This window comes from Mobula hypostoma, chromosome 13 (genome assembly GCF_963921235.1).
Source record: "Mobula hypostoma chromosome 13, sMobHyp1.1, whole genome shotgun sequence".
NCBI lineage: Eukaryota > Metazoa > Chordata > Chondrichthyes > Myliobatiformes > Myliobatidae > Mobula > Mobula hypostoma.
In genome coordinates, this window is record NC_086109.1 from 41,336,988 (window position 1) to 41,357,191 (window position 20,204).

General features: G+C 39.6%; 1 protein-coding gene across 1 annotated transcript in view; it reads right to left on the reverse strand.

The window, feature by feature from the left end:
• Positions 1 to 114: 114 nt before the first annotated feature.
• The window catches only part of LOC134355552 (protein phosphatase 1 regulatory subunit 12B-like), a 249,629-nt gene continuing 229,539 nt past the window's right edge, over positions 115 to 20,204 (reverse strand). Inside the window, exons 22-23 of the mRNA XM_063065573.1 lie at positions 18,582 to 18,632; positions 115 to 4,795 (exon numbers count right to left, since the gene is read on the reverse strand). Of these exons, the coding sequence (XP_062921643.1) occupies positions 4,709 to 4,795; positions 18,582 to 18,632 (138 nt within the window). The 3' untranslated portion in view covers positions 115 to 4,708. The remainder of the gene's footprint in view (positions 4,796 to 18,581; positions 18,633 to 20,204) is intronic.

A 20,204-nucleotide genomic window follows, 5' to 3' on the forward strand; every position in this document is an offset into this window, starting at 1 on the left:
AAAGCATCCAATTTTAAGCATTACAACAAATGCCACAAAATTCATAGTACACCAAGATATTTAAAATGTATTTATTTATATTTGACAAAATACATTTGTCTGCAGTTTATTGAAGCCAGTTTCATGCAGATACAAGATGTGAAAAGTTTGATAAGCAGGTAACAACTCAATGCACAGACCAATAAATAAACTTCATAAAATCTGAACTGATGTAAATTACAAACACACACATTACTTAAAACACACACATGAACCACATAATAGTTTGCAGTGCACCAAAGTCTAGTTATAAATGTTAAAAGAATGCTAAACTGCCAATAAAAACCTGGACTGAATTACTAGTTTAAAAAAAAGGAACCAAACCAAGAACATATGAATGACGGGGTGAACTATTTTCTGAACATTTCAGATTAGCTGTTGATGAAAGAAAGCATCTGTTTTGCAGTAATTTACACATTTTGTAGTTCACTATTATTATGGATCAGTTGCATTCTGTAGAAATGCTGATATTGATCTTTAGCTCACAGTAAACAAAATACCTCAGGGTGCTGGGTCTAACTACATGATAAAAAAAATTGTACTGGTAGTACAATGACAGTCTTCACAAACTTGCTGATCCAAGTCAAAAATAAAACATTGATGAAAGGGTCGCAACTAGAAAGTTAACCTAGGCTTTCCTCTTTTAGACACTCACCGGTACATTTTAGATTTCTCACACTTGAAAGTTCCCCCCCTCCCTTAGTTCTCCCTCCCAGGTATCTTAGGAACCATTAATGACCCAAAATTGATCAGCTATAGTGCAAAATTTAGTTCATTATTATGCTTTTAAAGGTGAGGGAAGAAATGTTCTACCACTGACATACATGCCTTGTAGACCACTAGAAGTTTTAAAATATAAAAGTTATATCTCTTATCCTGAAACAATGATCCAGGGACATTATGCCCCCATCAAGCTAGTTATAAGGCATTTAATCAACTTGAACTGTTGCTTTATCACAAATTAAAAATCTGCCTGCAGTTTTCTCAGCATCCAAATTACAAGATGCTGCTAAGGACTAGGTCGGAACCAATAGGACATAAAGTAGAAAAATATACTTCAGCAATAGCCACCTTGGTATCATTCACTTATAGCAAAGTACATCTGATAATTAAAGCTTTGTTATTTACATTTTTAAAACATACTGCACCAATAGCAATGTTTGCCCGGAAGGAAAAAATAGGAACAGTTTCTCCTTCTGGTGTTTAAGCAAATAAAAAAAAATCTGTAAAATGTAATTTATAGAAACAAGCACATCAGTTTAACTTCTTTGTACAGCAGGGAGTTTTGGTAATAGGCACCACCTGAAAAGTTAATAGCTAGAAGTCTTATTCTAGTAGCTACCAGCACACATAACACAGATTCTGATTAATTTATACTGCAGTGAATGACCACTGGGGATAGTGTCAGTAACATTAATTCTACTTAACCTCATGTTGGGTTCACTGCGAAGTCTATGGTAGTTTCATCCATGGAACAACAGCTCCAAGACTTGTAGACAATTACAGTATGAACTACCAAATGACCAAATAATGATAGCAATTTGCAGCAGTAAGGAGTCTGAAAGAGCTTAAAATCAGGGCTCCAGATATCAAAATCTGTTACTGATTGCACTGAAACCCCCATTTGCTCCTGGCATTAATCAGAACTCAAAATTGGTTAACACAAAATTGGATCAACATCATATACTGACTCCAGTAGCTTTAAACTTATGTCATGAAATCCACAACCATGAAGTGTGGAAAATATATTATAAAATCACTTACAAAAAATAGTGGTGCCTCTCATTCTGGGAAGTAAACTGATTATTTATAACATTTCTAAATGCCCATTGCACTGTCAACTTAAATGAGATATCCGGGGTCTGCAGGTCTTTAGATGTGGTCTACTTTAACCATTGAAAAGGTCAAATTTTGAAAACAAGTACAGAAGTATAAGTACACAATTCAAGTGAATTGTAATTACATGGAATACAGTACAGGATGAGTATCAAAATAGATAGACCTCTACCAAAACATTGCAATAATTCCTTAAACATCAAATTGCAATTCAATACATAAGGCATCTTTACACCATTTCTTTGAGGTTTTTTTTGGGGGGGAGGGAGAGAGTGACAGTGAAGAGCCATGACTGAGCACACTTTGTTACATCCTTGTGGGCCAGTAGTGTTCTTGCGACAGGCTGCTACATGTGTAATTGAAAAAGATGATGACGAGGAAAAAAGGCAAGTGTGCTGCCAAAATGACATTTTGAAAATTATTAATTCACTTTACAAATTAATTACATCTTATCCTGTCAATTTAAAAGCTGTTATTCAATTGCATATTTGTCCATCAACTTGATTAAACATTTTAGATTCAAATATTAAATCAGCCACTTTTCAACCTTTTTCTGCATTTTCACTGACAAATTTATTCTCAAGTTAAATAGTCGATTTACTAGTTTGAGTGCATGCACATCACCTTCAGCTTAATTTACATTGCAATGCCCAGTCATGACACTTGCCAAGAAAGTGTAAATTTAACCACGACTCCTCCTGTAAAGCACAGGAAGTGCTTCTCAATACATTTTAAACTGCCAGTTGATATTTATCAACCGTGACCAGCAAATTTAACCGGAGGTAAAATCCTTACCCATCAGTTAATATAATCAATCCTTTTCTTGTACTGTACAGTGAACTGGGCCAAAACAAGCCCAAAGTTTGTTTCTTTAGGCAATTATAAATCTAAAGGCAATTCTAACAATAAGCACATCAAAAGAATGACCTTGTATCTGCACAAAACTCCATCTTACACAAGCTAAACATGTATAATACAGTACTTTCAACCTTTGAACCAAAAGCATCACAAAAAGTTAATACACTTATTGTATTCAGAGCAATAAGAGACTCACATTCAATAGAAGCATTTGCAAAGGTGACAATGTTTAGTTCTTTTCATTTACATAGATTAGCTGTACAACGTAATTTCAAACCTGAACTCGGTGGTCTATTTAACCATAAAATACAGATGTGTATACAAGCTTTAAATAATGTGTACATTTCCCACATGTACATTCCCCAACATGTGATAGAAATGTTCAAATTATAACACTAGATGATACTAATAATATATTCATAGTTTTTAAAAAGGCCACCAACAGCTGCATATTGTAAATTCCCAGAAGTATGAACCCTCCTGTGAAGATCTCATATGTACATAATCCTTAAACTGTTTAAAGGGCTGTTTTAGACCTTTTGCATTCTATTCAGCAGCAATACAACTGCACGGTCCATTTTACATAGGATTTTAATAAAAAGACACCTGATGCATTTATAGTAACCTGTTGACCTGATTAAGGAAAACAAAAAAAACACAAAACTGACAGCCTTTTTGGTACCACAGAGAATGTATACACACACACACACACGAAATTTCAGTACCCTACTAGAATTGCCTAATCTACATATTTCAGCCATGGAAACCACTATACAAATCTAGATTTGCTGTGAATTCCATCAGGTTACAGACTATACCACAAGTTTTTAAATGAATCCTTTCCCTGAACTCTATTGTATAAGTGCACTCTATAGAAAAGTACCATTTTGTTTTAAACTTCTGTAGCAGTAGTAGATAGGAGATACAGTATATTTATTGCTCAGCATGCAATGAAAAGACTAAAGGAAAAAGATACTTTTGAACCTATAAGGTTGTAATATTCCTTGAGTGTATATTTAAAAGCAAAATAATTCTCAAAGTTTGTCCTAAAACTAGTTTTATCTAACATCAGATGAAGCACAAAATCGTATCAAGAGAACCAGGAAGCTCATGTTTGAATGCATCTTTCAATTTGCCCTAGTAAGCAGCCTTAATCTGAATCAGGTTTTTCTTTAATTAACTGCTGCTTCGATGGGATAAACACTGATACATTGGATCTAGAATTTGGATTCGGGATAGGTGAGTGGGAGCTGGGGAAGAAAGAGGCAAAAGCGTTGGAAACCATCAACATTACATACAGTACATAGTACTTCAGAAACAGACATCCAAAGGCTAATGACCATCTTAAAGTTTTGAATGCAAAACTGAACAGGAAAATTCACTACTGACAATAAAGGTAAACAAAATAAAGTAAAAGGAGGCAGCTGAATTGAATACATTTATCATGTTAAAATAATAAAACAGCATATTGCACGTACAATTAATACTTTCTGAACCATACAGTCTAGCTGATGGTTTTTGTATTAAGCTTTAAAAGGAACAAGCCATGTTCTGCAGTGATTTTAACTACTGTGCAAAGTGAATACTGCATAACAGATATTTTCATCAACACGCAGCTGACTGAGGGGCACTGTTAATGTGACTGAGCAGGAGTGGTAGTTAAATGCATTTCTCAAAATCATATCTGAAACATTACAGGACGTGGCTCAATTGCGATAAGCTGCAAGTGTTCCCTTAAATATGGATGTGATTTTTTTTTGTTCACAAGTTAGTATTTTCTCTCCAAATTTATCACTGAAAAACTTGTAACTGATGAGTACAATCATAACCTGCACAAACCAGACATCAATGGATGAAGAAAACCACAGTCAGAATCTTCTCAGTGCTGAAGAAACTTTTGTGACAGCTCCTTTGTAGAGCAAGTAGGCTCATTGTGGGTTCTATTTTTCTTGCCTCTTGCTCAGAAAGGCATCCTTCATTTTGACAATTTACTTATTACTCGGATTAGTGCACCATTCTCATCTTTCAGCCTTTGGTTGTCCGATTTCAACTCCGTTAAAACCTGCAAAGATAAAAAACAGCATTTTTATTAAACATACTCTCTTAGAAGGCAGACTGAGATACATATTGGGTTCTGGTGAAGTGCCCTGAACCTGAATATTGAATTTCTCACTGATGCAGCCTGACCTGCAGAGTGTTTGCAACAATTCTGTTACTTTTTGTGAGAGATATGTACAATGCCTATAATAAGTAGTTCACCCACCTTGGAAGCTTTCGTGTTTTATTGGCTCACAATGTTCAGTCACAGTGGATATAATTTGGCTTTTTTGACACAAATCAGCAGAAAAAGACTCAGGTCAAAGTGTAAACAGATCACTATAAAGTGATCTAAATTAATTACAAATATAAAACACAAACCAATTGACTGCACAAGTATTCACTCCCATTTAATATGACACACCAAATCATCACTGGTGCAACCAACTGGTTTCAGAAGTCACATGATTAGTTAAATGGAGATCTGTTTTTGGAGACCTGTGTGCAGTTAAGGTGTTTCCACTGATTGTAGTAAAAATACCCCTGTATCTGGAAAGTCCAACTGCTGGTGAGTCAGTATTCTGGCAAAAACTACACCAAGACAAAAGAAAACTCCAAGCAACTCTGCAAAAAGGTTATTGAAAAGCACAAGTCATTCTAAAAGGCACTGTTCAAAAGCAGAACAAAGAATTTCATCAGAAACAAGAGAAAATCAGCAGATGCTGGAAATCCAAGCAACACATACAAAGTGATGGAGGAACTCAGCAGGCCAGGCAGAATCTAAGGAGAAAAAGTACAGTCGATGTTTTGGGCCGAGACCTTCGGCAGTACTGGAGAAAAAAAGATGAGAAATAAATTTAAAAGGTGGGAGAGGGGAGAGAGAAACACAAGGCGATAGGTGGAAAGTTGACTGGTGTTAGAGATACAGGGCTGGAGAAGGGGAAGTCTGATAGGAGAGGACAGAAGGCCATGGAAGAAAGGGGGGGGGGGAAGGAGCACCAGAGCGAGGTGATGGGCAAGCAAGGAGATAAGGTGATAGAGAGAAAAGGGGATGGGGAATGGTGGGGGGGAGAGGTGTGGGGGCATTACCGGAAGTCCGAGAAATCGATGTTCATGCCATCAGCTTGGAGGCTATCCAGATGGAATACAAGGTGTTGTTCCTCCAACCTGAGTGTGGCCTCATCATGACAGAGGAGGCCATGGATTGACACATGAGAATGGGAATGGGAAGTGGAATTAAAATGGGTGGCCACTGGGAGATCCCGCTTTTTCGGGCGGACTAAGCGTAGGTGCTTGGCGAAGCGGTGTCCCAATCTACGTTGGGTCTCCTCACTGATCTCCCCTTCTGGCACTTATCCTTGGAAGGGGAACAAGTGCTACACCTGCCCCTACATCTCCTTCCTCAGTACCATTCAGGGCCCCAAACAGTCCTACCAGATGAGGCCACACTTCACCTGTGAGTCTGTTGGGGTCAGATACTGTGGCCTGGCCAGTGCTCCCAGCATGGCTTCCTGTATAAGAAATTAATTAATAATACCAACATTTTTCAAATCTATTTCTGTCAATTATAGTCTCAACAATTTTAAGTAGCTATCCTAATAAGACGTTTTGGAGCACTGCCACATTGAGAGAAAACTGGAGGAGGCGGCTCCTTTGGTAGTAGCTCAAGTTCTTATTAGGAATGGTATTTAATCACAAGCAAAAGCACAATGACATACTTCCAGCCCAATCAAATCCAGCTGTTTCCCTTACCTTCAGATTAGTAGTAAATTGAAATGCATGTACAAGTAACATCTGGGTAATGTAAATGATCAATTAAAAATCAATGTATATGAAACTAATTAAAAAAACAAGCTATAGCTCACTATTGAAAAAAATCTGCGCAATCACTGCAAAATAAATTCAGTTCAAGGAGGCTACACTTCAAACTAAAAAGGCAGGATGATACAGTAGCAACAAGAGGGCAGAGATCATTTTACTACAGCACCATATACTTTAGATAATTATAGCATTTAACTTCAACAGCTAGAAATAAATTTAGTTTAAAATAACTTTGGATTCAAAATGACAATCCTCTTTCAAAGTTCATCCAAGTGCAGAGTACAATAGATGAACTAAAGCCAATGAAATAGTAAAGATGCAGAGTATTGTAGAAAAAATAACTGAGATGGACATTTAGTGGGGGAAAAACTCCAACAGCTTTATAAAGGTATTATTGCAGCCAGAGGGAAAGATGAAAGAGGGGTTCACACTGTGGTGTGGACCATGGAAGTCTTTCAAAAGAATACTCAAATCCAATAGCAAAAGACACGCAGCTAACCATTCAAGCCAGTACTCTTTCATTCTTTTCCACCACTTTTCCAATTCCCAGGTCCTTTGATCATTTTCACTGTGGATACCCAATCCACACAATCACAAACCAGATTTTTTTCCTCAAGCAGGACTGTGTCTTTGAATGGAGGAACATTCTCCTACAACTACCACACACCCACTTCTGGCTGAGAATTCTCACTTCATAAAGATTTTCTCCAATTGTAATTCTTCAATTACGAGCTGTTACTGGAACTTATATTTCTCCAAATATACCTGTGATTGAGGGACATAAGAAAATTTTCATACTTTAATGCCAGTCATTTCTTGTTCCTCATTTCTTTTTCAGTAGGTTAATATATTATTGTTTGTTCCAGAGGAATCTGGGGTACAAGTGCACAGTTCACCGAAATCACCCACCCAAGTAGGTAGGGTGATGAAGGCATTGAGCATGCTGCCCTTCTGCAGACAGGGCAGGGAGCTTAGGGGCAGGTTTATTATGTAGCAGTTATGCAATTCATTGGTCAGACCGCACTTGAGAGTATTGGGTACAGTTTTGGTCACCTGATTATAGGAAAACCATTGTCAAGCTGGAGAAAGAGGATGCAGAAGATGTTGACAAGGATGTTGCCTGGACTAAAGAGTCTGAACCATAAGGAGATATTAGCCACGTTTTATACTTTGCAAAATAGGAGAATGAAAGGTAATTTCATAGAAGTTTATAAAATCAAGAGCAGTATGCATAACATGAATGGTCATAGTCTTTTCCTCAGGGTTGGGGAGTCCAAAACTAGTAGGCACAAATACAAGACAAGAGGGGAAAAGTTTAAAAGAAGGTTTAAAATCTTCTTTACAGAAGGTGGTAAGTACCTGGAATGAGCCACCAGAGAAAGTAGTTGAGGTGGATTCAACTGCGACATTTAAGAGGCATTTGGATAGGTACGTACATAGAGCAAAGAGCTTGGAGGACTAAGCACTGAACACAGGCAACTAAGACCAGCAGGAAGGAAGTTGTAGTCAGCATGGACTAATTGAGCCATATGTTTCCATGCTCTCTGGCTCTCTCTGTTTGAACTAAACTTCATGAACTTTTCTGCAAATTTTCATTTTCTTTTACCCTTGAGGAAATTTCCTTCCACCATTTCCAAGGCAGCATTCACAGGAAGGTCACTGACTTCTACATTATTTAAACTAAACCTCTTCTCAGTGTACTTCTACTACTGATGCAAATTTTATTCTTCCGTGTTTTCTGCCTCTATTACAACAGCTCTGACCTTCCACCTACCAATGAGGGTTCCTTTTCCTCAAATCTGCATTCTGCCACAACAGGTCATTGGGCCTTCCACCATTCAGTTTAAATCCCTGCTTCTGTGCTGTCTCTCTCCATGACTGTATGACATTTTGAAAGTGCAATAAAGCTCCACTCCCCCTTCCCCCACTCTCTGAGTGAGAGCAAGGAAGGAGAGAAGTGCATATTATTATACTCCCTAATAGATACTAATAAGTAAGCTGATCTTGAGATGATGTAAATAGCGTAAATAACACGATCCTAACACCATGTTTGAGTTAGCATCACATGAGAGAGATAGAAGAAACCTAGTTACTTTTGTACTTTTTAAAATATATATCTTATTGTAATTTATAGGTTTTTTTGTATTGCTATATACTGCTTCAGCAAAACAACACATTTCATAACATATGCCAGTGATATTAAACCTGAGTCTGAACGCCAAGTCAAACTGTGCACCTCAATGTTATTGAAATCACTGATGTGATTAACAATTGTTCACAAATAATGAATTCAAAATCCTTAGGCAATCTCATTAAATCTACTTTTACCTAACCTTACACTGGAGCTTACTCTTGCAAATTACAGGTGCTGGTTGATATTGCTGCCCCCTCGAATGATGTTCTGTACTTAACGAAGCAGGAGAGGTGTAACAGGAGTATACAGTAGTATGCAACAGTCTTATGCTTTTATAATATATAGCTAGGGTGCCTAAAACTGTAGTAATTTTATGTATTGTACTGTACTGCTGCAAATAAAAAACAAATTTCATGATATATGTGAGTGATGATAAACCAGATTCTGATATGTCTCTCTATTGTGGACTGAGAGGGGGAAGCTGGCGGGGGGGGGGGGGAGAGGGGTGAGAAAAGGGGAAGGGGAAGGGGAAGGGGAGGGAGCCAGAAGCACTTGAAAGGCATTCTGTAATGATCAATAACCCAATTGTTGAAGTATAGTACAAGGTACAAACAGAAAAGTATAGTACAAGGTACAATATTACATACTGGAGGATCAACACTCAAAGTCAGAGTTTAACTAGTTCTCAAATCTCCCCCAATTCCACAAAATGCTGAATACTGACAATGAATAAATATTGTAATTTTCTTCTGTAAGGCATATATTTTGTAGGCAGCACAAGAATGAGATCCATGATAAAGTAAACAAAAATATTTGAGGGTAGACAGATCATGTTGCTTGCATTAAACACTGCTGCATCTGATGTGGGAATGTTGTTATTGCCATTCAATATGGGAAAAAAAGTTGTTTATTTCCAGCACTAAGAATTCCACAGCTGAGTAACAAGAATCTTTTTTGGAAATAGGGCCTCTAAACTATAGGGAAAGACCAAGTAAGTTGAAATTTGCAACTGTGACGAGAATACACATAGATGTTAGCTGTCCTGTGAGATCAGCAGTTGGTCTGCCCCCTGTCCTCAGGGGAAGGAGAGATAAGGAACAATGAAGCAGCATCTGGAGATGTGTAATGAAGGGACGGGAGAGAGAGCTGTCTGGAGCGGCTCCCCCTTTGAACCCTGAACTGTTTGAAGTGATGGACAGGCGATCTGGAGATGTGTAATGAAGGGACGGGAGAGAGAGTTGTCTGGAGCGGCTCCCCCTTTGAACCCTAAACTGTTTGAAGTGATGGACAGGCGATACCCCAGCAGGGGGATAAAAAGGGACAGGTTCGCTAAGACAGGACACACACACGACACCCGAGGTAACGAGACCCTGGAAGCGGTGCACCTCTCACGAGTCGGTGGAGAGTACAGGACCTTAAACGCACAGGGTGGAAAGGTACGATCAGCGGGAACCCGGTGTGTGTCCGCCCTTGCTTGGGTGCCGGGTTCACTGCAGAGGATCGACCGCATCTGGAGGAGGGGTCACAGTCGGTGACCTCAGGTGACATCACAAAGGACCCGCCCGAAAGCTGCTAGTGAGCAATATCACCGGTCTGTGAGTGAAGCCGTTCTGAATGATCAGTCGTTCCCGTTCTCTCTCTCTCCCTCCCCCCACGTTGTTCATCGCCATGGCAACGATTACTGCGAACTGAACTATTAAATCGAACTGGACTTTTGCGTCACTTTGAAATTGGTCATTTACCCCTAGACAACGACAGAGCTTGATTGATGCTGTTATCTTAATTCTGTGCACACGTGTGTTTATCATTGCTGACCTGTTGCATTTATTATCCTTTCGATTACTGTGTTGCTTGTTTCTTTAATAAAACTTTCTTAGTTCTAGTAATCTAGACTCCAACTGAGTGATCCATTTCTGCTGGTTTGGCAACCCAGTTACGGGGTACGTAACGCAACATAATAAAAAATTCCAAAGCTCAATCGATAAAATGCATAGAATAAATTGCAACCCTGCATAGATTTAAAGATTTCTCATTAAATTTAAAAATTTTAAAAAGACTCCATAACATTCGGCTGCAAACTTCAAAGCAGTGAAAATGAAACTCACACAATGGATGCAGATGTTCCCACAACCTACACCACACTTTTGGATCAAATTCTTAATATTTTGAACCCTGATCAGATTCTTGTTTTACTTCCTCTTAAGATTTTTAATGATGGTTACTGAAACTTCTGATGTGACCCAGTGGGTTATTCCTCAGCATCACACATGAAACGAGTAAACCAAGAAAGAAATCTGTGAAACCACCAAGATACCAAACACCACCAACCCCCCACCCCACACACAAACTACGGCTATTTTAATGAATTTATGACAAAATATTGTAATATGTTTTTACATACATTGATGAGCTCTGTTCAAAATAAACTCCAATATAATAATGTGAAAAGGAATGTAAGCTGGAGCTATTTATAAAAGAAACTTCTGTTAAACAAAATCCCCATGTTACAAATAAGGATTTGAGATAGGGCATGAAACTAGATCAACTTGTGCGTGGTTCATCCACATTGTGATACAACTACTAATTAAAAGTTTTGCACCCAGCTTAATCTTATTTAACTCTTTTCATAGTCTGATCTCTAAATTCTGCAGCCCTAATAACTTTAACTGACTTGTCCAAAGGGTGGCAGGTCTGGAGTATGATGACTCAAACAATGTTTTAATTAAAGGTTAAGGATGCAATTCACTAAATAATCCACACACTTTTTGGGAGCATATCAAATGTTCTGCAATTAAATAGTGAAAAATACAGAAAATGCTGGAGGAACTCAGCAGGTCAGGCAGCATCTATGGAAATGAATAAACAGTCGACATTTCGGACCACAACCCTTTTTCAGGACTAGAAATGAAGGGTGAAGAGGCCAGAATAAAAATGTCGGGGGAGGGGAAGTGAAAGGGGAAGGAGGATTTGCTAGATGATGATAGGTGAAGCCAGGTGGGTGCGAAAAGTAAAGGGCTGGAGAAGAAGGAATCTAATAGGAGAGGAGAGTGAACTATGGGAGAAAGGGAAAGAGGGGCACCAGGGGCGGTGATGGGCAGGTGAGGAGAAGAGGTTAGAGGCCAGAGTGGGGAATAGAAGAGGGAAGGGGGAGGGAAATTTTTTTTTAAACTGTAAGGACAAATCTATGTTCATGCAATCAGGTTGGAGGCTACCCAGATGGAATATGAGGTGTTACTTCTCTACCCTGAGAGTGACCTCATCTTGGCAAAAGAGGAGGCCATGAATCAACATGTCGAAACGTGAATGGGGATAGGAATTAAGGTGATTGGCCACCAGGAAATTCTGCTCTTGGTGGATGGAGTGAGGTGCTTGACAAAACAGTCCCTCGGATTACGTCGAGTTTCACCAATGTAGAGGAGGTCACATCGGGAGCACTGGATACAGCAGATGACCCTCAACAAATTTGCAGGTGAAATGTTGCCACACCTGGAAGGACTGTTTGGGGCCTTGTATGGAGGTAAGGGGTGAGGTAAATGGGCAGGTGTAGAATTTTGATCAGTTGCAGGGGTATGTGCCAGGAGGGGGATTAGTGGGGAGGGATGAATGGACGGGGAATCACAAAGGGAGCAATCCCTGTGGAAAGCATAGTGGGGAGGAGGTTAAGATGTATCTGGTGGTAGGATCCCGTTGAAGATGGCAGAAGATGCAGAGAATGATCTGTTGATTGTGAAGGCTCATGGTGTGGTAGGTGAGGACAAGAGGAACTCTATCCCTGTTAAGGAGGCAGAAAGATCAGGTGGGTGTGGATTCCCAGGAAATGGAGTGTGGCTGAGGGCTATGTCAATGTTGGAGGAAGGGAAACCTTGTTCTTTGTTCTGATGTCCTGGAAAGGAAAGCCTCACCCTGGAAAGAAATATGACAGAGACAAAGAAACTGAGAAAAAGGAATAGCATTTTTGCAGGAGACAGGGTGGGAGGAAATATAGTCATGAGGTGGGAACCGGTAGGTTTATAAAATATGTCGGGAGACAGTTGGTCTCCAGAGATGGAGACAGGAATCAAGGAAGGGGAGAGAGGTGTCAGAAATGGTCCAAGTGCATGGGTACATGAAGCCCCACCGAAGCAGTCATTATTGTAGTGCAGCAAGTTTTGGGGAGCATTACCATGGACTGTTCTACATAGCCAATGAAAAGACAGGCATAACTGGAGAAAGTGAGAGGAGCTAAAGAAGAAATTGTTGAGCATGAGGACCAGTTCTGCCAGCTGAGTATGGTGGAAGAGGGAAAATGGTGGGGTCTTTCGTTAAGAAAGAAGCAGAGAGCTTTAAGGCCTTCTTATGGGGGATACAAGTGTAGTGACTAGACGTCCATGGTGAAAAAGCGGTAGTCAGGGCCAGGGAATTGAAAGAGGTTGAGGAGATTGAGAGCAAGCGATGTGTTGCGGATGCAAGTAGGAAGAGACTGAACTAAGGGGGATAGAATGGAGTAGAGGGATGCGGATCTGAATTTAGTGGGGCAGAAGCAGGCAGAGATAATGGGCCTACCCAGACAGTCGGGTTAATACTGAAATAACCTTCAGTGAAAAGGTTTTTACATATACAAAGAAAAATTGCTGAATCGTTAATTTCTAAAATAAGATAGTAATTAACCTTTCCATATCCATGTTATATAAAATATTAGAATTATAAAGCTTTGTAGATACTGAAATCCTGATTTAATACCAACAAGTTCATCAATTCTCCTGTCTACTCAATCTTTACTGTCACAATACCATAGCGGGGCTCCAAAGCTGAAGCCTAACTGTAATCAATGCTGCAAGCACCAAAATTAACACCATAGGCTGCAAGATCCTCGTGGGAAGCTTTCAAGATCAATGGTCAGTGTTGTCGCTTTGTCAAAGACAACAACTGTCATCATTACCAAAAAGCATTCATCATGCTTTTAATGACAATCTGCTTAGTGGCACTGCAGACAAATGCACTGTCCTGACTTCTGACTCGGTAGAAAGTCCTACTGTTTTAATTACCAAAAGGCTCCTAAAGAATGAAAAACTCCTAAGGTATGAATTCTTGTAAAGCATTCAATAATAGACAATATGGGTGATGGGGTGAAGATATGTCTCTACCAAAGGAGGTGCAAGGTTAGTCTGCAGGTCACCCCCTTGGGCAAGGTGTAGCACCCACTTAACAAACCCCCCCTCCCCAAAATCAGGGTCACGAGAAGCCATGGGAGCAGGTGGTGGATGGTCATACGAGCAGCTAGTGCATACATAAGCCCTGGTTATGTGATCACTGACGACAGGCAGCCAATCTCTGAAGAGTACTGATAATGGCTGATGTCACCCATCTTTTAAAGGTGCTGCCCAGAGGGCAGAAATGGCAAAATTACTTCTCTAAAATAATTTGCCAAGAACAATCATGGTCATGGATAAGACCATGATCTCCCATGTCACATGAAAAGGCACATAATGATGGCGAATAGGGAATGAAGAAATGGCCATAGTTCTCCCAGCTAGGAATAATTTAATATTCATCAATCCAGAACGGTTAGGCAATGAGACTGGTGAGCTACAGGTACAGGCAGATGGAAGGACAGCTGTATAACAATTACAGAAACATAGCTAAAAGGACAGTGAAATGGTTGTGGAAAAAATGAAGTGGGGATTAAAAAGAGTCACAAACCAATTAAAAAAACAATTTATATCTACAGAACAGATGATGTGCTAGAAAGGTGAATAAATGGAATGACCCAAGTTGAAATGAGGAGCTAAAGAGTATATCAGCTTTCCGGAGGGCATCAGAGACCTACCAGAAGCTCACAGTGCAATAGAAGAATAAACATGCAGACAAATTACTGAGCTGCAAGGCAGGGAGTGGTGAGAAAACTGATTGATGGTACAGGTTCAAGCTAATTGGCAAACGGAATAGTTAGGGTGGGAGCATACTGCTTGAGAAAAGATAATTGGTCTCTAGGGCTCAATGCTGAGAAGGGTAGAAGAAAGGAAAACTCCAATCACATACTAAGATGACCATGGGCTAGACAGATAACTGTTAATTTGGCTGGCATGGGTATGGACCTCATTCTATTCTTTAAACTTCCATGATTTAAAGACAGGACAGATCTTAGGTGGTCAGTAAAAAGGAACAGGAGGCAGAATGTTTTAAACTTTGGTTGGAAAAAATAGTGTTAACTGTATGACTTCACTGCAATATAAAAGCTACAATCAGCATACATCATGACAGATGTTTCTTTTAAGTGCACATCTACAGCAGAGTTGCAAATTAATGTAAACAAGAGACCAGGCTTCACCTTCTTTCAAACAACACATGCAAAGTGAAAATGCAAGGGACAGCAGATAGACAAAAACACCTGTTTGGATACAGAAAGAGTTGGGTAATGAGGAACGCGGAATTGAAGGTTGCAAGTTCAATTTCAAGCTGCCCTGGGGCATTGTCAAATGGCTGGGTTAAAGGCCTATTTTCAGCCAGCAGAAGCTCAATTAATTGCCTAAGAACAAGCATCAGTTTTATCAGGAATATTCTGCAGAGACCAGAATATGGAATAATGGAAACAAAACAAACAAAGCTGTGCAGAGCAATTTAAAACATGAGGGAACTGCAAACGTTAAGTATTTTAAACTCAGATTTCTTGTATATTTAGACATCAAAACAGTTGTGTGATGTGTCTAGTATGGCAGTGTAGTGGGTAGTGCTTGTCGCTTTCACTTTCATCCTCCACCGCTGGCTAGCAGTCTTGTAAGAAGGGGAGCTGAGTGTGCACATGTCCTGGTGCTCATGAACTAGACCCCCAGCTATGGGTAAATAGTCCCACTACCTTATGGGCAGCCTTGGGAGAGACGAAGGCTACAGGAGTAAACCCAGACAGCAAATCTGAAGTAAAGGCCCCCAAGGCAGCTGGACAACATTGAACATCCTTCCGACAGATCCTGCAGCCAAGCTGGTACCAAACTTATTGCTTCATAAACTTTCCTTTGGACTACACTGGTGAAGCCGAGAGGAGGATCTTTTCGACTGGGCATCTCAGGATGTCCATAGCTTCTGCCTAGGCTTGTGATGATCATCGCCTATTGTCCTTTAAATCAGATGGATGCCAACCACCACAACCAATATTAAAACAAAAAGTAGTCATTCTGTAAAATAAAGAGCGGTCTAAATAATAGCGGAATGTTCCACAAAGAACTGCATTTCCAGCAGAATTGCAGGACAGTTGTTGTATCTAGCTGAAGGGTTCAGAACAAGGGATCACAATCTCAATAAATTGTGGAAACAATGCAGGACTGAGGTAAGGAGAAACTTCCTCACTGATGGGATAGCAGGACCGTGAGATTCTCTACTGAAACACAGGGCAAGTTGCTGAATATATCTTGGAAGGAAATTAATAGATTTTAAAAGGCATCAAGCATTACTGCAAGTGAACAAGAATATAGTATTAAAATAGATGACTAACCATAATTATACTAAATGGTGAAGCAGGGTCAGAGAGCTGTAGGCCTACTCCAGTAAGAACTGGAGAAAGGACATAGCTGGTGCACTTTAAATGCAGAGTCAAAGGAAATGTCTATGACAGATTGGAGACCAATGTTCTCCAGTTAACAAAGGGCTGTCGAGGAGAGAATGAAAGAAAGCAAAATACCATGCTGGAACTGTGACAAGAATCAGTGGCTAGTAATCTGAAGCAAAAAGACAATATTGAAAACACTCAGCAGATCAGGCAGAATCAATGGAGAGAGGCGAAAAAAAAACTCACATTAGAATTGGCCAGTTCTGAACTGACACAGAGTGGCTGAAAAAAAATAACAAATAGAAAAAGCAAGTGCTAAAATCCAGAAAAGCAAAATTCTGGAAATACTCGAATCACACAAGAGAAATAGGTAGCAATAATAAGTACTTTGTTGATTCTGTGGGAAATTATTTCATTTCAGCAACATTTAAAAACACATATAATAATAAATTTAACATTAACTTATAAAGTACAAAATAATAATATACACAATTTACCAATGTGCAACACACTGTGCAATAATAATGTATGAAATAATAACAGAGGCTACTGTAGGACAATGTGTGTTCTCCTGTCGCACATGGATGAACTGTTGTATATGCTTATTGCATTTGATAGGAAAGATTTTCAGGTCTGCAATTCTTCATCAGAATGGGAATGACAGAAATCACATTAGTTCTTAGTAGCAGAGAAGGCGTGGTAGGAGTGAGTAGAACAAGAGTAAACTGACAGGTTGAAACAAAATAAATAGGAGGAGTACCGGTTAGACTCCAATCATGCTTCCTTGCTTGTGTTATGTCCTGCCATCAGCAAAGCTAGGGGACATGTCCAGCAGGCTTGACTATACCAAATGATAAAAAAGTAAATCTGAACCAAAATGATGATAGGCAGAAGTAGCCAGCTCCGATACAGACAGTACTTCTGAAGGACAACAAACCTGAAATGTTGACCTTTGCCTTGTTTCTATAGACGTTGCCTGAACTTCAGGGTATTCTCTAGCACATGCAATTTGCTCTGTTAATATTGTTAATCATAATTCCCACATACACAGATGCTTGTATTTCTTGATAGCTAATGACTATCAGAGACAAAAATCAGGCAGATTGTATTGAACTGATAAGTAAACCAAGGTGCATAGTAGTCAATTTCAGAAAGATTACTATGGGAACACAAAATAAAAGAACAAAAGCAAACTTGACCTTTTGTAATTAAATAGAAACATTTAAAAAATACATTTTAAGCCCAACTGCATGGATTTTATATGTTTTCCTATTAACTAAACAATCACAGTCGTGGATTACTATTTTCCATGACAAATCTTGCTATCTTCAACAAAGTGAGCAAGCTCCAGAAGCAGAACAGCAGATTAAGCAAATTTAATTGCAGCACTCCTTAAGGTTCAAAGGTTCATTTGTTATCAAAGTATGTATCCGTATACAACCCTGAAATTTGAATTCTCCAGATAACCACGAAACAAAGAAAGAACATGAAAGCCATTCAGAGAGAAACAGCAAACCCAGCCACCCCCCATCACGTACAAAAAAGAAAGGCATCCCGATCAAAGTGTTTGCACTGACATAGGGAAGGAAATTTTCCTTATGTGAAGGTGCGTCAGATTATTCAAAAATTGTAAAAAGGGGTACAAGACAGTTATGTGAGTGGAGTATCAACTAACTTAAGGGTCATTTCAAGCTGAAATGCCTGACGCTGATATAGTAAGTTTGGCCAGGAAATTGGAATGAACATTAAGTTGTCATGCTTCAGTACACGATGTTTTTCTTGCCCAGCATGAAGGCTGCTCAAGCTCTTAATGAAGCTGGAGAAGCGCATCATTACAGAGGGCTAAAATTAAATGATTATGAACTTTGGCCTTGACATATAGTTCCATCATGAGATGTGCAACCAATACTTCCAAGCCAGACAATTTATAAGACTAGCCTGAATTGTTTTGGCTTTAATGCAATGTTCAATATGATGAATACGAAACAAAGCCAAGAATTAATAATACCTACCGCCGCTTTTAAGGATCAGAGAAAAGGAATTTCTCACAGCTTTTTAATAAAAGAGGAAGATTTGCTTTTAGGTTGAATGTTTTTCTCCCCCGGAGACAAGCATCCATGTTTCTCCCACTACTGGATTTAATTTGTTCACTATCAGCCCCCAACACGTTTCTCCCATTACTGGATTTAATTTGTTCACTATCAGCCCCCAACAAATTATGTCAAATCAATTGGTGTCAAATGGGAAATGCTACCTTGGTCATTTAGGGGATTAAGGTGTGTGTGTATATTGGGGTATTCAATTATGCAAGGCTACTGAAGAGAAATCACATCATACCTTTAATTCTTCCTCCATTTCGGAAACTTTCCTCTCTAAAGCACGTTTTTCCTGAAATAGATTCATTGTACTCTATATTAGAATAAGGAATGCAGATAAGTATCTCTAGTTGTAACATTTTTAAATCAAACCACAAAAAAGGCATGACAGGTGACCTTTTACAGTTAGCAATAGGCCATTATAGCTGCTTACGGAAGGCAGTCAGAAAGAATAAGATCTCTCCTGATCTTTATTTTCATCATATCCTAACTTTACAGATATGTAATCTGCGCTGGATCTAAAAGGAAACAAACCGGGGGGGGGGGGAGGGGGAAAGAGTTGTAGGGGTAGCTTAGAATTGTACTGCCTGTGTTCAAACACTGAAATTATTACCTATTTTAAACATTTGACATCCTTTCTGGGTCATACTGCTCTCCCCTCTCTGCTGTACTAACATTTCTGGACGATGTACCTGTACAATAACTCAACATTAAGTAAAACTTCTCCATCATCATCAATGCAGCGGTGTACATTCTATCTCAGGCCAGTGTCAGGCAGGCACTAGAGGAGCTGAGCACTGTGATCAGTAGTCACGAAAGTGTGCATCTTGATGCCTTCCCTATCACTGTGGGAGATTTCAACCAGGCCAACTTGAAGAACTATCACCAACATATTTGTGGAACCAGAGGAGCCAAAACACTTGACCACAGTTATACCACCATCAAGAATGCTTAACGTGCCATCACATGCCCACGCTTTGGAAAGTCCTGGCTGTACTTCTACTCAAGACGTATAAGGCAGAGACTAAAGACCATAGCACCAGTGGTGAGGACCTAGGGCCAGGGGAAGTGGAGGATTGCTTTGAGTCAGTTGAGTGGACATTATTCAGGGCTTCATCTTAAGAAATGAATGAACATGTCACAGTTTCTCTGATTTCAAGACTTGTACAGATGAGTGTGTGCCTTCAAGAAATACTGGACATACCCACACCAAAAGCTGTGGTTGAACCAAGAGATTTGTAGTCTGCTGAGGGCTAGATCTGTGGCATTCACAACCAGTAATTCAGAACTATACAAGTAGTCCAGGTATGACCTACGGAAGGCTATTTTAAGAGCAAGAAAACAATTCCAGTTAACAGTAGAGACAGAATTGGATGCATGTCAGTTCTGCCAGGGTTTGCAAGCTATTACTCCCTTCACAGCAAAATAATGGCTGTGAAGCTTCACTCCCAGATGAGCTCAACGCCTTTCATACTCAATGGCTTGAAAGGGAATCCCTTAAGTATCGGATGACCCTGTGATCTGCCTTGGAAGCCAACGTCAGAACATATTTCAAGAGGGCGAACCTTTGCCAGGCACTGAAAACCTGTGCCAACCAACTGGTGGGAATGTTCAAGGACATCTTCAATCTCTGACTACTGCATTCGGAGGTTCCCACCTGCTTCAAAAGGGCAACAATCACACCAGTGCCCAAGAACAGAAGGGTGAACTGTCTCAGTGACTATCAACAGTTGCACTCACATCCACTGTGATGAAGTGCTTCGAAAAGTTGGTCATGAACAAAATCAACTCCTGTCTAATCATAGACCTGGACCTACTGCAATTTGCCTTTCGCCATATTAAGTCTTCAGACGATGCAATCTCA